Raw genomic sequence first — 15,729 nt, 5'->3', positions numbered from 1 at the left:
GAGAGGAGCTGTCACTTTCATTAATATATGCCGCATGGAGAGCCGCATCATGATTTTGTTGTTGTGGTAAGTCCTTGAAAATCCATGCTTTTGAACCTTGAAAGTCAGTGAAAAGTCCTTGAATTTTAAAGGCTTCAATGTGCGGGAACCCTGGTAAAGGTTCTGTTTAATTCTCAAAATTGATTCACAAAAAGATTGTTGTGAAAAGATTTGTGTGAATCAAAGTCTATGCTACTAGATTTTTCAGAGTCTACACCAGGCTTGTCACAGCACCTGAACCACATCCATAATTGTCCACCTTTTAGGGCCAAAAGTGTTAGACAAATTCAAATTGACAAGAGGTTTACTTTTTGGTGATACGGTGTTTATAACTCTCTACTTTTTGGAAGTCATGCACCCTTCCAAAAAAATGTTAAATCCTATGTACGGATCTAGTCTACACAGCAGATACTTTCAACTGAATGCATTCATCATGATTAATAACATATTTTTATTTATCAAAAATCAACTTTGGCATAGTCTATGTCACATGTGACCTTAATGCATTCATATAATATTTTTTTAATTCAATCTTTTGCTGTTGATAGGATATAGAGGACATGGTGAAAATGGAGAGACCAGATTGGCAGTCAGTGATGACATATGTCACCTCAATCTACAAGAAAGTAGAAACTTAACTCAACGTGGCATCACCCATCTAGCTGTGTTGCCATGACATTGTGAAGATGGAGAGACCAGTTTGGCAGTCAGTGATGACATATGTGCCCATCCACCACAAACTGGTCGTAAAGTCGGCATTTTCCATTTTGAGATACAATCAAAAACAGTAATTGGATTTCTATGTTGAATATACTAGAATTTGACCTTTGATGAACTATAACTTCACTTCCAGATGTCCGATGAAGCTGGTTGAGGTGTCATTTTGAAGCTGAAAGTGAATTCTTTCACAATCTGCAATAAACAGAAAATGATCTAGAGCCGACTTTACTACCACTTTGTGGTGGATGGTCACATATGTCACCTCGATCTACAAGAAAGTGGAAACTTAACTCAACATGGTATCACCCATCTAACTATGTTGCCAGTTCATCAAGCCAAGAGATAATTTGACAAGGGCAACCTAAATGTGATATATTGTGAATCTTATACTCTGTCCATGTTGCACCTGTGACTTCTGCCCAAATAATTCTAGCAATCATTGCGATTGCAGAGTATGATGCAGACATTATGCTTATGATACTGCAATAGTGAAGACTTCAATGCATGATATGTGTACAGTGTCCACAGGATACGCAGACCAAGAGATGTGTTTTCTATCCCTGTATTGGGATAATTGTAGCATTGTCAACAAAGTTCAAGTGATACTGCTTATCTTTTTATAGTTGACTATTCTTTCATTCACTTCAAAGTGTGTTTTGATGTACAATCATATTTTGTCACAGTTTCGAATTGTGCACTTAAGTTAATCTGCAGATAGTATACTTACGCATGTGTACAATGGCGGTTTGTCTGCACACTTGTGAGGCAACCGCGAAAAAGCATTGACGTCACTACCGAACTTGAAGTGAACTGATGTATAGTAAGGGCAACTCTGTGAACTAACTCAACTTCATGGTAACATGTAGTAAACAAGTCAAATAACAGTGTGGGAAATAACAAACAAATCTAAAATGGCTTTGGCCATTGCCTTTGTTTAGTGGGGCAGCAGTATGTTAAGGGTAAGGCATTATAGTAAGTATAACACCTATAGTAAGCTATTGCAGTTGAAAACCCATACACCCCCTACAGTGAGACATGACCTTAATCTTACACACAGGGAGTGTGAATTTCAAAGGGGGTTACCTGAAATGTGCAACTCCATTTGAAATCTACACCCCTGTCTGGAAGATTAATGTCATGTTGTCCATAGAGGGTGTGTGGATTCCATTATATCAATGCTTCAGAGCATGGTAATGATGTGTCCTGGCATTGATAATGTGTTTTCCACTGAAGATTATTCGGCCGGGTTACAGAGAGATCCGTATAAAAGAGGTCCGGATAACACTGTTTTCACTATATCTGTATAATTTAGGCCTAATAATTTGATACTTAACCTTTTATAAGATTGTTTTGTGACAGCCTATCATTCTGAGGTGCTTGTGTTTATTACATAGTGTAGTCAATGACTGGCAGACAGGAAGTACTTTCCCTGTTGTATATGGTTGTTGTGAGTCAAATTACATCCTGTTGATAGCACTGTTTACATGACAATAGTCATGGCCTACTTAATTACTGTATCAGTCCTTGTATTACTTACTTGGTCTTGCACCTTTGGAAGTGTCAGAGAAGATAGCTTACACTTCCCATAATGCATTTCTACCATTTTCTGTACTGATTTACAATATAGTGCAACATGGGTCAATACCTCAGTGAATAGAGCACATCCAGATATGTTTATTTCTATCATTGACCCATGGCTTTTCTCAAGATGAAAACAAAAGGAACCTGTACAAAGTAATGGCAGTGTCATTTGATGAAATGAGAGGTGATGTATCATGTTGCAAAGGATTCTGGGAAGGGTAAGATGTCTTCTCCATGGACGAAAGAGTAACAGACCATATACAACCAGTCTCCCCGTGCATTGTAAGCTGTAAGTTCTCGCATATTCATGAGGGCCGATTGTTCGATTGTGCCGTGTCTTACAATCACGCCAGCGTTGCATGCCTTATCATTGCGCGCTTTCGCGATTACGCGATAGACCATAAAAATATGCGGTAATTGCGTAGCAGTTTTGCCAGTCACATTTCATGGAATAATCGGCCCTCATTATCGGGTGATGCTGAGACTTTGACTGATTGTAAGCGGTCTTTTATCTCTTTCGTCCATGGTCTTCTCTGTTTAAGTGTGATAGAGCACTTACAACCTTGTTTCATTCAACCATCATGCTGTTTTTGACATGACATGTATATGACAGAGAAGAAAGACAGCTGTGGCAATTATAATATGTGACAATTATAGTTATGGCCTACATAATGCTCTAATGGTCCTTGTATTAGTCACTTCTTGTTGGTAAAATTCAACAAAGTTGTAAATGCATTCAACCAGCTGTTTTTGACATAAAATGTATGTGACATACATGTAAAGGAGTGTGACTGTTGTAAAGCAACTAAAATATGTTTTTATTTTTTCACATAAAGACAATGCTCTGTTTTCCTGCCAAAACTTTTTGATTGCAAAAATAAACTTTATTCCATTACTGTTTCGGTGACAAACAAGTGGGATTTGTAATATGTGTAGATATTAGACCTAAATGTGAGTCCTGACTCAGAATTGATATGTGCATAATGCTTAGAGCCATCTGGAAGATTTTAAATATTTGGGGGGGGGGCAATGGTGCCTGGGCCAAGTTATTGGGGCCCAATGGTACTTTTCCATAGCCACGATGAAAATGTTGCTTTGCCCTCACACTAAAAGGCTGGCTACTCTGCTGGTTTGAGTCAACTGGAATTGATCGGCAGGGAGTTTGGTAATATGAAATACCCCAATGGAAGTACAGTGGAACCTCGTTAACATGAAATTGTCAGTTTGTATCACTAGAATCACATGCTCATCTATCAGGGGCACAATTCTTTAACCCCAATACATTTGTACATTAATTGAATGACCTTTGAAAATTTAGGTACAAAAACTCATACTCTGCAACTTGAGGTCAAATTTTGCACTACCAGTGTTTAATTGAGGTTATTGAACTATGACATTAGGATGAGGCCATTGTGGTCCATAGTGTATTATCAGGAATTTTGTGTTAACAGATGTTGTGTTAATGACTTCCCACTGTATATAGCAGCTTGACTGCAACACATAATCTAAACAATTGTAACATTTCTAACATTTGTATTCAGTATAATGTTTAAAACATTTTTAATCCAAAGCAACTGACATAATAGAATTAGACATCTCAAATATATAGTCACGGGTATTTATAGAATGGACACAGAGTAATGGCCAAACTAATATCGTATATGAAAGATGGGTGGTTGGATTTCTCATATTGTGTTTTCTACCTTGGAGGCCTATCGCCAAAATGTTGTGATTCTATGTTTTATAGTTGAATTGCTCCAATTGTTCAAGCCTAGAAATCTGTGACATTTCACGCGAATCCATTTGGATTCTCGCAGGAGAATTTTGCAAGAATCTTTGATTTGTGCAAATTCAAAATTTTTAGTTAGAATTTGAGTTCCCCAAAATCTGGCTAATGAAAAGTGGGGGTGGCAATGATTTTGTTGGCACAGCGAAAGGGGAAGCGATTTTTGAGAACTCAACCCCTGTGTCTACATAATTAGTGCTCACCCCCTAAAAATATTGATAAAATGTAATACAAGGCATCACGTGGGTATATCATGTTTTGTATCTCCATAATGTATCATATCATGTTTTATTTTTATGTCTTTCTGAATACTTCTTTTTGACATTGTGTAAGAGGCTGAAAATCTTGGTTTTGAAATGTGGCCAGTATCAGGTGAGCCAGTCGCATCAGCATTTTGTAAATTATTTGTTGTCGTTAATGTAGATAATTTGTGACATGATCAAGGGGAATGAGTCACATGTCAGCAATTTTCAATTAGAAGTTTTTGCATCATTTTCTGGCAGTTTACAAATGCTACATTTTGATGCAAACCCCGTCAAAATCAGACATCTGGTTACAGAGTTATGAGCAAATTTATCAAAGGCTGAAAACAATATAAAACAAAAGAATTTGAACACTGTTTTTGCCGATATCTCAAAAACAATATTAGCGACATCCGACTCATTCCCCTTGATCATGTCACATATGCAGATGTGGGTACACTAGTTGTAGACGACGTTCCGCTATGTATTGAGTGGTTCTAGATCTACATTTGTAAGACTTGTATTCTCAGAAGTTATATACGGCAGCCACGCATTGTGTACGATGACTGCAACCATATTTGAAGGTTTACTGATGCTTGTAACTTTGGCTATAAATGACTGAAGCATTATGTACTTTGGCTTGCATTTACAAGGGGCAGCTTGACTCAACTTTGGAATAGACGGGTATGTGCCTACCGGTGTTGGGAAGTAGGGTCCTATCGATAATAAATGTTGTTTAATAATTCGCCAGCGAAGTGTTGCATAGTTATCACTATGTCAACTGGATCACGCTTTTGAGTTCTACACCACAATCGAAACAAGCACAACACAAAGTCTATTCCAAAAGGTGTGTGATCCAGTTACTAGGGAGTTATGTAACCACTTCACTGGAAAATTGGGTATAAAAATATTACAAAGGGGGTCATTTTGTATAAAATTTTGGTCATAAAATGGGTCATCAGGTAAAACATTTTGAAAATATGAAGCAAAATTCAAGTTTGTTTCCAATTTTCCCAAATAAAAGTGTGTTGAAATAATAATTAGAATAAAGGAATTTGAAAAAGTTTCTGCATTATTTTGTGGCATTTTGATGATACAATTCTAGAAGAAAAAAAGGGGGTCATCGGGTTTACTTTAAAAGAAGGGGTCATCGGATAGTTGACTTCAAAATATGGGGTCTAATGACAGGCACATACCCTTCACTAAAGTCAAGTCATCTGTTATAGTCAACTTCAAACAAGGGGGTAGCCAATTTTTATTTTGAAATGGAACAAAACAAGGTGCCCCACACACACATAAAATGAAACTGCGCTTTTTGCAAAATTGCTCTAGACTGTCCAGTATAATATATGGCATGAAACATAATTTGTATCTGGAGCATAATCATATAAGCTTAATTATTTAACTACTATTCCATCAAGGTTACATTTCCAATCAAAATACATTTCCGTCTAAACATTCCCATCTCACATTTCAGCAAAATTTACAATTTTTATATTGTAGCTATCAAAGGTAACTATAAGTACACTACAAATTCCTATTGGGGTCGCCAAGGTACTTGGCTGGTACTGCGAAGTACCAGTGCAGTGTCACTGCTGGTAGGTCTGTGCAGTACCACTGCTGGTGGGTCCTGTGCAGTACCACTGCTGGTGGGTCCTCTGCAGTAGCAGCATTGGTACTGTGTAGGTATTCTGTGTGTACCAGTCAGGTACCTCGGCGAAGGGTGTACCTGTGCAGACAGCCACAATAGGAATCATGAAATACAAATGATTTTAAAAATGGAGTCTGCTGTGAAATTTTGCATATCTGAGTAGAGTAACAAACATATGTATATGTATATTGTGAGTTTTAATTTTGATGGACTATTCCAGGTGAAATCCATATACCTCCTGTGGAAGACATGTTCTTAATCTTCTACACAGGGAGTGTGAATTTCAAATGGGGTTACCTGAATGGGTGACTTCATTTGAAATCTACACCCCCTGGAATCTGTGGGAGATTAAGGGGTGTACGGATTTGACTGGAGAAGCCCATTTCAACACTTATTGTGGCAAGTATATAGTCTGACATGTTTCTTTGTGACAAACGCCATTTTTTTGGCCTGGGGTATTAGAGGAAAGGTTGGTACTGGGTTGTGCAGTAGATTTGGGGTGCATTTTTAGACTTTTGGGTGCATAATTTTCAAAAAAACGGGGTGTATTTTTTTTTTAAATATCTCCAAAAATCTGGAAAAAGTGCAGATTCTTTATTGTTTTTGAGCAAAATTTGCGAAAATTTCCATAATTGGGCATAATTTATCACAATTTTGAACAGAAGTAATTGAATATTAGATATTAGTCTCTTTTTTGTCAAATTTTAGGTTATTGTTATCCACTACAGTTTCCTGATCAAATGATTATCCCATGAGCCAAAATGCCATCATGAATTTCAAACGGCATAGTTCATTGATCAAAATTTGACCTCAAGTTTTTGGGAATGAGTTTTTGTCAAAGGTCATTCTGTGACTTTATAAGCAGATATGGGTTAAAGAACTGTGTAGTACTAACAGATGGGCATGGTTGAGAAAATAGTGTTAGTGTTCAGAAGTTTGTTCTTGATGTTTTGTCACAGCGGCAATTTTTTTTTTAACCCAACGGCAAAATGCACACAAGATGTCAGACTATATAGCTCTTATCTTAGTGTTTCTATATCATGTGTATTCACAAAAACATCCATTGCAATAGTATTATTTATTATTTATTTATATCAGACGTATCAACATAATGGGGTATTTCAGTTGAAATCTGTACCCTCCCTATGGTAGACATAACCTTAATCTCCCACACAGGGAGTGTAGATTTCAAATAGTTTCACCCATTCAGGTTGGCCCGTTTGAAATTCACACACCCTGTGTAGAAGATTAAGCTCATGTCTTCCATAGGGGGTGATGGATTTCTACTGGAATAGTATAATGTAACAGTGGTAAGCTGACCTGATCCAGTGAGAGAAAGAAAATAGTTGTAAACTTGCTGGAGGATAACAGATTTGACTAAGAAAATATACTCCCTCGTCTCCATTCATTGTACAGTACTTGGTACCGGTAATCTTTTAAGATCATGTATCAAAGTTTGTACTGCAGCAGTATCAACTGCGATGCTGTAAAGTGTGAAATGTTGGAGTGCATGTGATGTGGATTCACAAAATCTGCATGTGCGCAAATATTTCTTGTTCCTATCCTTTAAGAAAATCTACCAATTCTGTGAACAAATACTTTGCAGCAAATATCTTGGTTCTTTTCAATTTGCAAACATTTATGCTGCATACATATTGTGCTCTATAGTAATGGTCTATTCCATTTAAAATGCATTGCATACACCAAATCCTACTATGGAAAACATGACCCTAATCTCCCACATAGGGAGTATGAATTTCAAAGGAATTGCCTGAATGGGTTACTTCATTTGAAATTCAAACTCCCTGCGTGGGATATTAATGTCATGTCTTCCATAGGGGTATATGGATTTCAACTGGCATAGCCTAATTGAAAGGTTGAGAATTAGGGGCATCATCCTATAGACCTTTTCATATCAAGATCGGAAAAGTTCGGAAAACCGCGATATTTATTTAGTAAGCTAGGGGGGCAAATTGTACCCAAACTGGCAGACAAGAAATGTCATGTATTACGACACCCTTTTGCGCGAAAATGCAGCTTATTAAGCCAATTTGAACATGGGTCATCGCCCAGAAATATTTTCCTAGCATATTGAGCTAACACCTCAGCTACTTGGTTTTTCACAATAAGATACTAATGGAAAGAAATGGATAATGTCCGTAATTTTTCGTCAGTTAATTTTTTTTCCAGAACGTGTTTGTTTACGTTCATCACCTCTTCCATAGTCAGTCTCTTACACAACGCTACAACCACACGCTCAATTGCACGTTGAGTATCATTGGCAAAAGTACCTCTCTCGTCCCTAAATTGACAATCGAAAGTTCATCGTAGTTATGATGCCTGTTACACATTGGAACTTCACACTGTACATGATGCTGAAGAGGTACTTTTATGCGTGCGCGACGGGCGCGCGACTAGGGAAATTATTTCATGCTTCGGGGTTTTATCGGAATTACTCAGTATGAAAAGGTCTATTGCCCTTCCCACCTTCGTATATAATTGTTGACATTTAATATACTCACTGGGTCAGGTCAGATCATGTTATAATATAACACATGCTTTCATATTATCTCATATTCTAGAAAATTCTTATCTATATATAATTTGCCATGTTATTATTGTATAATACATTCAGTTAGCAGTCTTTCATATTCTTTATAGTATTCAGTATAAACTCACTCACACATATTTGTAAAAATAATTTTTTGCGGTAATGTAAGTCAATATAGGGACGAACATAGTAATTAACTTCCAGTCACCACAAATGCATGATATCACTTTTTTTTTGTGTTTTGGGGCAGGTTGGTGTATTTATATTTGGTTCTATTTTCCAACATTTTTAGTGATAATTTTGTTTTAAAAAAGAGAAGAAATCACATTTCTTTTTCTTCCCGTGTATGAAATGGTTAATAAATGCGTATTAATTGTTGATCAAGAAATTATGCAAAATAAAGCACTGGTATTGAGATGTTGATGCGTCTAATGTACGAGCTCCGAGGGAGAGTGCATTAGACACATCAACATCTCAGTACGCGTGCATTATTTTGTACAATTTCACTCCCAACAAGTGATACGCATTTTATTAACCAATAAATCTAGAGTCGGTAGTCATCAACAGGGTAAACAACTCAGAATGCACTAAATAACACATGTTGTTCATCCTGTATTGTGAACTGTAGTTTAGGTAAATGATATTACTCATTACAATACGTGCAATGTTTGTATATATTTGTATAAAATGCCAAAGTTGTATTATGTAGCTTACTCTTTATCATGGTATGACAAATAATAATAATACTGGATATTAATTAAAGAGAAGTAGATATTGAAGACTTATGGATGGATGATTTATCTTGTCGGTCAAATAAACATCTCAAAAAAAGTAACTACCCCCTTTAAATAATGGCCATTATTCAAAAACGGGCTATTATATTACAAATCTGTAAAATGCATTGGAAGTAGAATTTATTTCTGCACATTTTGACACCTCATTTGATACGATAGCCCAGAAAACAATAAAACACTTGTCAATTTAATGTAGTGAGGTCCAGATTTGAAAGTTGCAATACAAAAACAATACAAAAACACTCAGATATCATATTACACAGATTTCCTTCCATTGTACTGAATACAAATCAATAGAATTTAATGCAACTTTCAAATTTTGGGTTACACTGATTTAAATGTACGATGTGACGTCAATATTTAGTCAATTGCTGCAAATGAGGTGTGCAGAAATAGATTCTGCTTCCAACGCATTTTACAGATTTGTAAAACAATAGCCTGTTTTTACTTTTTTTGAGATGTTTATGTAGTGCTAGCAGCGTTTGTTTGTTTGTTTTATTTCTACTTTAACCTGGGACACTCAATCAGTTGAAAACACAATTAATCATCTGTTCTTCCTTGAGGCCCAGCGTTCGAAATAAGCCCTATCGTAGTGCAATTTGCACCTTAAAAATTTACCTATAGCAATACAACCTTAAAAGTGTGGTGCAAATATGCGATAGACTTTATGTGTTGATTATCTGACACTGCACTTCAAATTGCACTGCGTCAGATGAAATTGCACCACAACTTTAAAAATGGGGTGCAAAAGTGCACCCCTTTAATATTAACATTTCTGAAAATAATACTTTTGGATGGTCTTTCCATTACATCAGCACAAAATTCTCAGCGACGTGGCTTTTGTCCCATCAGAAGGGGAGATTTAAATTGTCAAGTGATAATGATATACAACTCAACACAGGGGTGTATTGGGGTCAAAAGTGTAATAAATGGGGGTTTTCCAGGGGCAAACAAACACCTGAGAAAACTTCAAAATGGGGTTCTTTTCAGAGGCAAATTCTAAGTATTGGGGTCTATTTAAAATAAAATGAGGATATTTGTATAGTTATGTGAGAATTGTGAAAAAAATGGATCTTTAAGGTTGGAGAATGTTCAGGGGTCCTTTGGTGAACATTTAGTTTATCTGAAGAATGCTCAGAGGTCTTTTTGGTGAACATTTAGTTTATCTGAGGGGCAAATAGGAAAATCGATTGGGTGTTTGGGCATCGGATAAAAAATAGGTGTTATTTAAAGCTTTCAGAGATCTAACATTTCCTTCTAAGGGGTCCCCCCCCCTAAAAATAGGGTTGTGTCATATAACTAAAATTATCAAATATCGGCCCAAATTACCTGTCATAAACTTAATATGGGACAAAATCATTTTTCATGACAATTTTGGATCATTTGTTTGGGGGCAGTGACGTAACTTCTTGTTGACGATAGATTGTGGTAACACTGTTTGGAAATCCACACAGACACACAGCTGCTAAAAAAGAAAACTCGGGCGCTGAGAAAAATCACTTGCTGCAGTGCTACCCCTGCAAAAAAACTTATTGTTTGTTTAACTAGTTTTAACTGTTGTTCATTAAGTTGTTTGTTTGTTTGTAAACTTTGTATTTGACTACACCTTTTTGTATGGTGATTGTCAATAAAGATTCCTATACCTTGTAAACAAGCATGCATGGATATCAGCCACAGAGGTCCTATTCCAATATCTGTGGTATCACTATCAGCTGATAACATGTTATCACGTTTGGGTTGTGTAACTTGTTCGTATAAATCTGTCTTCTAAATGTAAATATAATCACTGAGCTGCAAGACAACCCAAGCAATACAAATGACTAAATCGGGTATTATCAGGTCATAAGGTTACAGACACTAGCTGTTCAGGTTACAGGTAAGCTTAAGGTGGTATTGGATGCATTTGAGCATGTTTTAAACAGATTAATTGAGTAGGGTAAAGTACACTGATCAATGTGCCTTTTGTTTGGAGCAAATCGGACATACGGTTTCCATAATACATCAATTTATATTTTCTTTGTATCCTATTGTTTTTATCAATAATCAATAAACTTAATGAGCTAAAAGGACTGGAAAGGCTCATTAATATGTATTCTATTACCTCCACAACCCATTATTCAAAATCGCGCACTGTGATTTGCTGAAACGCGTCACGTGAGAGCCCATTATTCTGCAATAATGGGTCGAGCGCCGTAACACATTCTACGCACAGCATCACGCTTGGTTACGCGTGCAATATTTCGCGATCTGGCGCTGTCACTTCTGGCGTCGCTCCACCTTGGAAGTAAACAACTTAAAATATTTGTGCCAAAAAATGATATTTTCTCTATAAATCGCACTATTTTATGGTAATAGAATAGAAATAAAGGGTGCAGCATTATCCTTTACACGCAAATAATGTGTCCTCGGCAGTAAAATGTTTAAATAATGGGTTCGGCTGCGCCTCACCCATTATTTACGCTTTTACTGCCTCGGATACATTATTTGGGTGTAAAGGATAAAGCATTACCCTTTATTTCTTAAATTTTTGCCAATATTTTGCTAAAAATCAATTCATAAATGTACAGGGTACTTTTATTTTGCATACTTTTGCCCTGGAACTTGGTCAAAGTGTTTCTAATATGTTCTAATGTATTATATAGTGAAGCCGCCCTCTAATTTGCATATTTGCATAATTAATGAGCTAATTTGCATAAATGCTAATTAATTATGCAAATATGCAAATTAGAGGGCGGCTTCACTATATAATACATTGGAACATATTAGAAACACTTTGACCAAGTTTCAGGGCAAAAGTATGCAAAATAAAAGTACCCTGAACATTTATGCATGGATTTTAGCAAAATATTGGCAAAATTATATGTTAATGAGCTTCTCCAGTCATTTTAGCTCATTAACTTTATTGATTATTGATAAAAAACAATAAGATACAAAGAAAATATAAATTGATATATTTTGAAAACCGTATGTCCGATTGACTCCAAACAAAAGGCATATTGATCAGTGTACTTTGCTCTACTCAATTAATCTGTTTAAAACATGCTTGTAGAGCACTTTTATAATGCCTCCATAACCACCTTAAAGTACTTAAGTCAGTCTACTTTTCATACTAAGGCCTTAAAAAAATTGTTTGATTGGCGTAACCCGACCAACCCTAAAAGTATGCCTGACCTTAGACTTTTTTTATAATAAAGAAATAAAGAAATTAAAAAAATTAAAGTAAATTTTAAAAAAAGAAGAAAAAAAGTTCCAATGCCTTTATTGAAAGCAATTTACAGCTTAAAAAGTAAAAAAAAAGCGTATTGCTATAACCGTCTATTGCCTTGCATATTATTTTCCACAACTTCCTATGCACACAGTAAACACCCGTGCATATAAGCGATGGTTAATGCACAGGAACCTGCAACAGATAATACATGATTTCTATATTTAGAAATAATAAACAGTAGGTTTGTTTTTACTATCATCTATGTGTGATAGACGACAGGCATGCAGGTCCAATATTTTGAGTAGTGCATCGTTATCCACCAGTGGCGTAGATTTCTTTTTGACATTGGGGGGGATGGAGTTGAAAAAAGTCTTGAAGTATAGTGAATCCAACACCTTTTGGCGACAAAATAAGTGTATGGTACAAATGCGCGCGCAAAATTTTGCTATTTTGAAGCTAAACTTATGAAATATGGTGCCAAAGGGGAATGAATGCGCGCGAAAATGTGCATTTTTGGGGCTAAAATGGGCAAATATGAGGTTAATTTGATCATAAACCCATATTCAGGCGTCAACATTGGGGGGATGATTGTATGGACCATCCCCCCCTGCGGGATCTACGCCTATGTTATCCACTACGATAAGATTTGCCTTGTTTTAAAATGTTATTTGTATCATCAAGAAATATCTACCAATCACCATAGTACACTGTATTCTGTGATGTCCAACAGAAATGCTTGGAGGACTTGATCACCTTCTCCTATGATGATCCGGATAATTTGATAAAATATTTTTTATTGTCTACAGGTGAATACAAACTCAAAATGGCGAGAAGACTTCAATGCATAAAGAGTCATCTGCTCCAACATCACATAGCTTCCACAAATACAGCTCATCCAAGATGTCATTTCACAAGAACTCATCTTCATAAACAAATGCAAACAAAGCTGCTAAGCTCCTCCACCAGGCGTGTGCGGATGTCTTCTAGTGCAAATTTTCCAACTGTAAGTAATAGTTTCAGGAAGAAGTTATTCCATCATCATTCATGGAAAAAGCTCCCAATTTGAAGTTATAGGAGTTGGTATACTATTACTAGCTTCAGCAGTACTTCGCTGTCTGACACTCCTCCAGTCATGCAAGTTTTGTAATGATGCCTGAATTATGCTGATGAATGTGATGATGTAATACTTGGGTGGCTGGGCTCACCAGTTAATCCTCAATTTCTTACTCGCGGGCGGACAGGTACTTTTGAAAATTTACCTGCCCAACAGTAAAGTCTCCCGCCTCTTAATTGCATTTGGGTGGGTGTTAAAGTACATCCCTGCCCATGAAATGGCAGCTTTAAATATGGTGAATTTTGGTGAATCAGTGAAGCAAGTTAAGCCTGAAGATTTTTTGACTGGACTAAAATATGATGGACCTATCACTTCAAAAAATTTCCCAGACCAGTCCGTTCCACTCTACTTATATATAATTGGTAGACTGTCATTCTGTAACATATGAAAATCTCTTTTATTATCATCTTGACAGAATGCAGTTGACCTAGACCCCACCACCACTGAGTCGGGATGGCTACCAAAAACAGAAGAAATCTGCGCAAAATTCCAAGCTCGTGTCAACGCAGGAGAACTGACATTAATGCGTAGCACAAAAACCACATTGAATCATGTTTTGTACAGCATGAGCCACCCACAGAAAGGGGCTCATTTCGAGTACGCACTTTTTTATGAGGAAACTAATCAGAAAGGGTATGGTGTCATACAATTTGGTCCGCAGACCCAAGGGCCACCTGGGTAAGTAAGGAGTCAAATATTTTAAAGCCTGAGGGAAAAGTCAGTTTGGCAGCGATGCTGTTCACTGTAGCAAATCGTACACATATAGTTAATCATGCAGAGCATACATGTATGGAACAAGGCCACGCTTGTCGCGCAACCGGGAAAGAGCATTGATATCACTACCAAACTTGAGGTCAATAAAAGTGTAGGAGAGTTTGGATTCTGAGTTAAACTCAGTCCAAGTCTTTCATCATATTGACTACTGGAGTTCTGATGTCTGCTCAATATCCATAATGATGCATTCATGTACATATGTTTTTTTTGTAGGTACGTTCATGGCGTGCAACAGCCACTATGTTTGATGTAATGACTGCGGTGTATGTAGATAAAGGTCTTAAGAAGACTTGTATGACTGCCAATTTGAATATGAATTTTAAAAGGTGAGACTAAGAGTAGGACATAGAAATTGCTGATGATTTTGTCCCAAGTTTGCTACCCACAGGGGTGTGAGAGTTCAGACTTAAATCTGAATTCAGAGTTAATTGTTCTTTTTCTGTGCTTGCTCTGTACACAAGTACAGGAGCTTTCCATATTTCAAGAGATTTTCAGACTTTTCAGACTTGTTAAGAAATAAATAGATAAATGGATAAATAAATATAAATAAACAAATAATTATAGGCTCACTTCTTATTTTCTCAATTTTGATATCCTTCCACAGACCTATTCCTCTCAACAGTACTGTATTAGCTGAAACATGGGTAGAAAAAATTGAAGGCAGAAAACTTTTTCTTGGTTGTGAGAAGAAATCAACTGATGGACAAGTCTTAATTGAAGGCACTGCGTTGTTTATAACAGTTAAAGCCATATTATTATAACATTTGCTGAGGAAGACGCCCTCACTGAATTTTTAAAATTTCTTTTTTTACACGATGAAATTGTAATTTATTAAACCAATATACCCTGCAAAAATCAAGACTCTAGGTGCTGTAGTTTTGTCAAAATCCGAGATTTTGAATAAAACGCCGAACCGGCGCTTTATTATCTGATGGAATTATTAGTCGAACACATACACGATGTTCATAACACACAGTACGTACACGGCGTGCGGGACGGTGATATACACAACAAAGGGTCGTACCACAATACGAAGAATGTCCTTCTGATATCAAATAATTTTGATTTTTGAAATTCGCAATGTAATACACATTTTATGGCAAATCATTAAAATTGATATTTTTGATATTTAACAGTACTCAAGTAAACTTTATAAATCTGATGATTTATACTTGAAGTGTATGTAGGTGGGATGAAAAGCCGACGATCAATTGAAAATTTTGACCTTTCAGTATTGACGATATGGATTTTTTTCCCAAAACACCAAAG

At 36.4% G+C, this 15,729-nt stretch overlaps 2 protein-coding genes across 2 annotated transcripts in view; both read left to right on the top strand.

Annotated features, from left to right (window-relative positions):
* LOC140168542 (cytospin-A-like) overlaps positions 1–3,188 on the top strand; it is a 56,957-nt gene extending 53,769 nt beyond the window's left edge. The window contains 1 exon segment of the mRNA XM_072191945.1: positions 588–3,188. Coding sequence (XP_072048046.1) covers positions 588–677 — 90 coding nt within the window. The 3' untranslated portion in view covers positions 678–3,188.
* A 10,195-nt stretch (positions 3,189–13,383) lies between these two features.
* LOC140167771 (acyl-coenzyme A thioesterase THEM4-like) lies at positions 13,384–15,322 on the top strand. Its single transcript, XM_072191062.1, has 5 exons — positions 13,384–13,575; positions 14,102–14,364; positions 14,467–14,551; positions 14,674–14,786; positions 15,065–15,322. Exons 1-5 carry the CDS (start codon positions 13,396–13,398, stop codon positions 15,219–15,221), a joined length of 798 nt encoding a protein of 265 aa, XP_072047163.1. The 5' UTR covers positions 13,384–13,395; the 3' UTR covers positions 15,222–15,322.
* Positions 15,323–15,729: the final 407 nt, after the last annotated feature.

This window comes from Amphiura filiformis, chromosome 13 (genome assembly GCF_039555335.1).
Source record: "Amphiura filiformis chromosome 13, Afil_fr2py, whole genome shotgun sequence".
Taxonomy (NCBI): Eukaryota; Metazoa; Echinodermata; class Ophiuroidea; order Amphilepidida; family Amphiuridae; genus Amphiura; species Amphiura filiformis.
This window is presented reverse-complemented; position numbering and strand designations above follow the sequence as displayed.

Excerpts from the sequence above, each read along its gene's own strand:
- LOC140167771 (XM_072191062.1), top strand. The coding sequence starts at position 13,396 with ATGGCGAGAAGACTTCAATGCATAAAGAGTCATCTGCTCCAACATCAC. Across the intron at positions 13,576-14,101 it reads CTAGTGCAAATTTTCCAACT|AATGCAGTTGACCTAGACCC; the intron begins GTAAGTAATAGT and ends TCATCTTGACAG. Across the intron at positions 14,787-15,064 it reads TTGAATATGAATTTTAAAAG|ACCTATTCCTCTCAACAGTA; the intron begins GTGAGACTAAGA and ends ATCCTTCCACAG.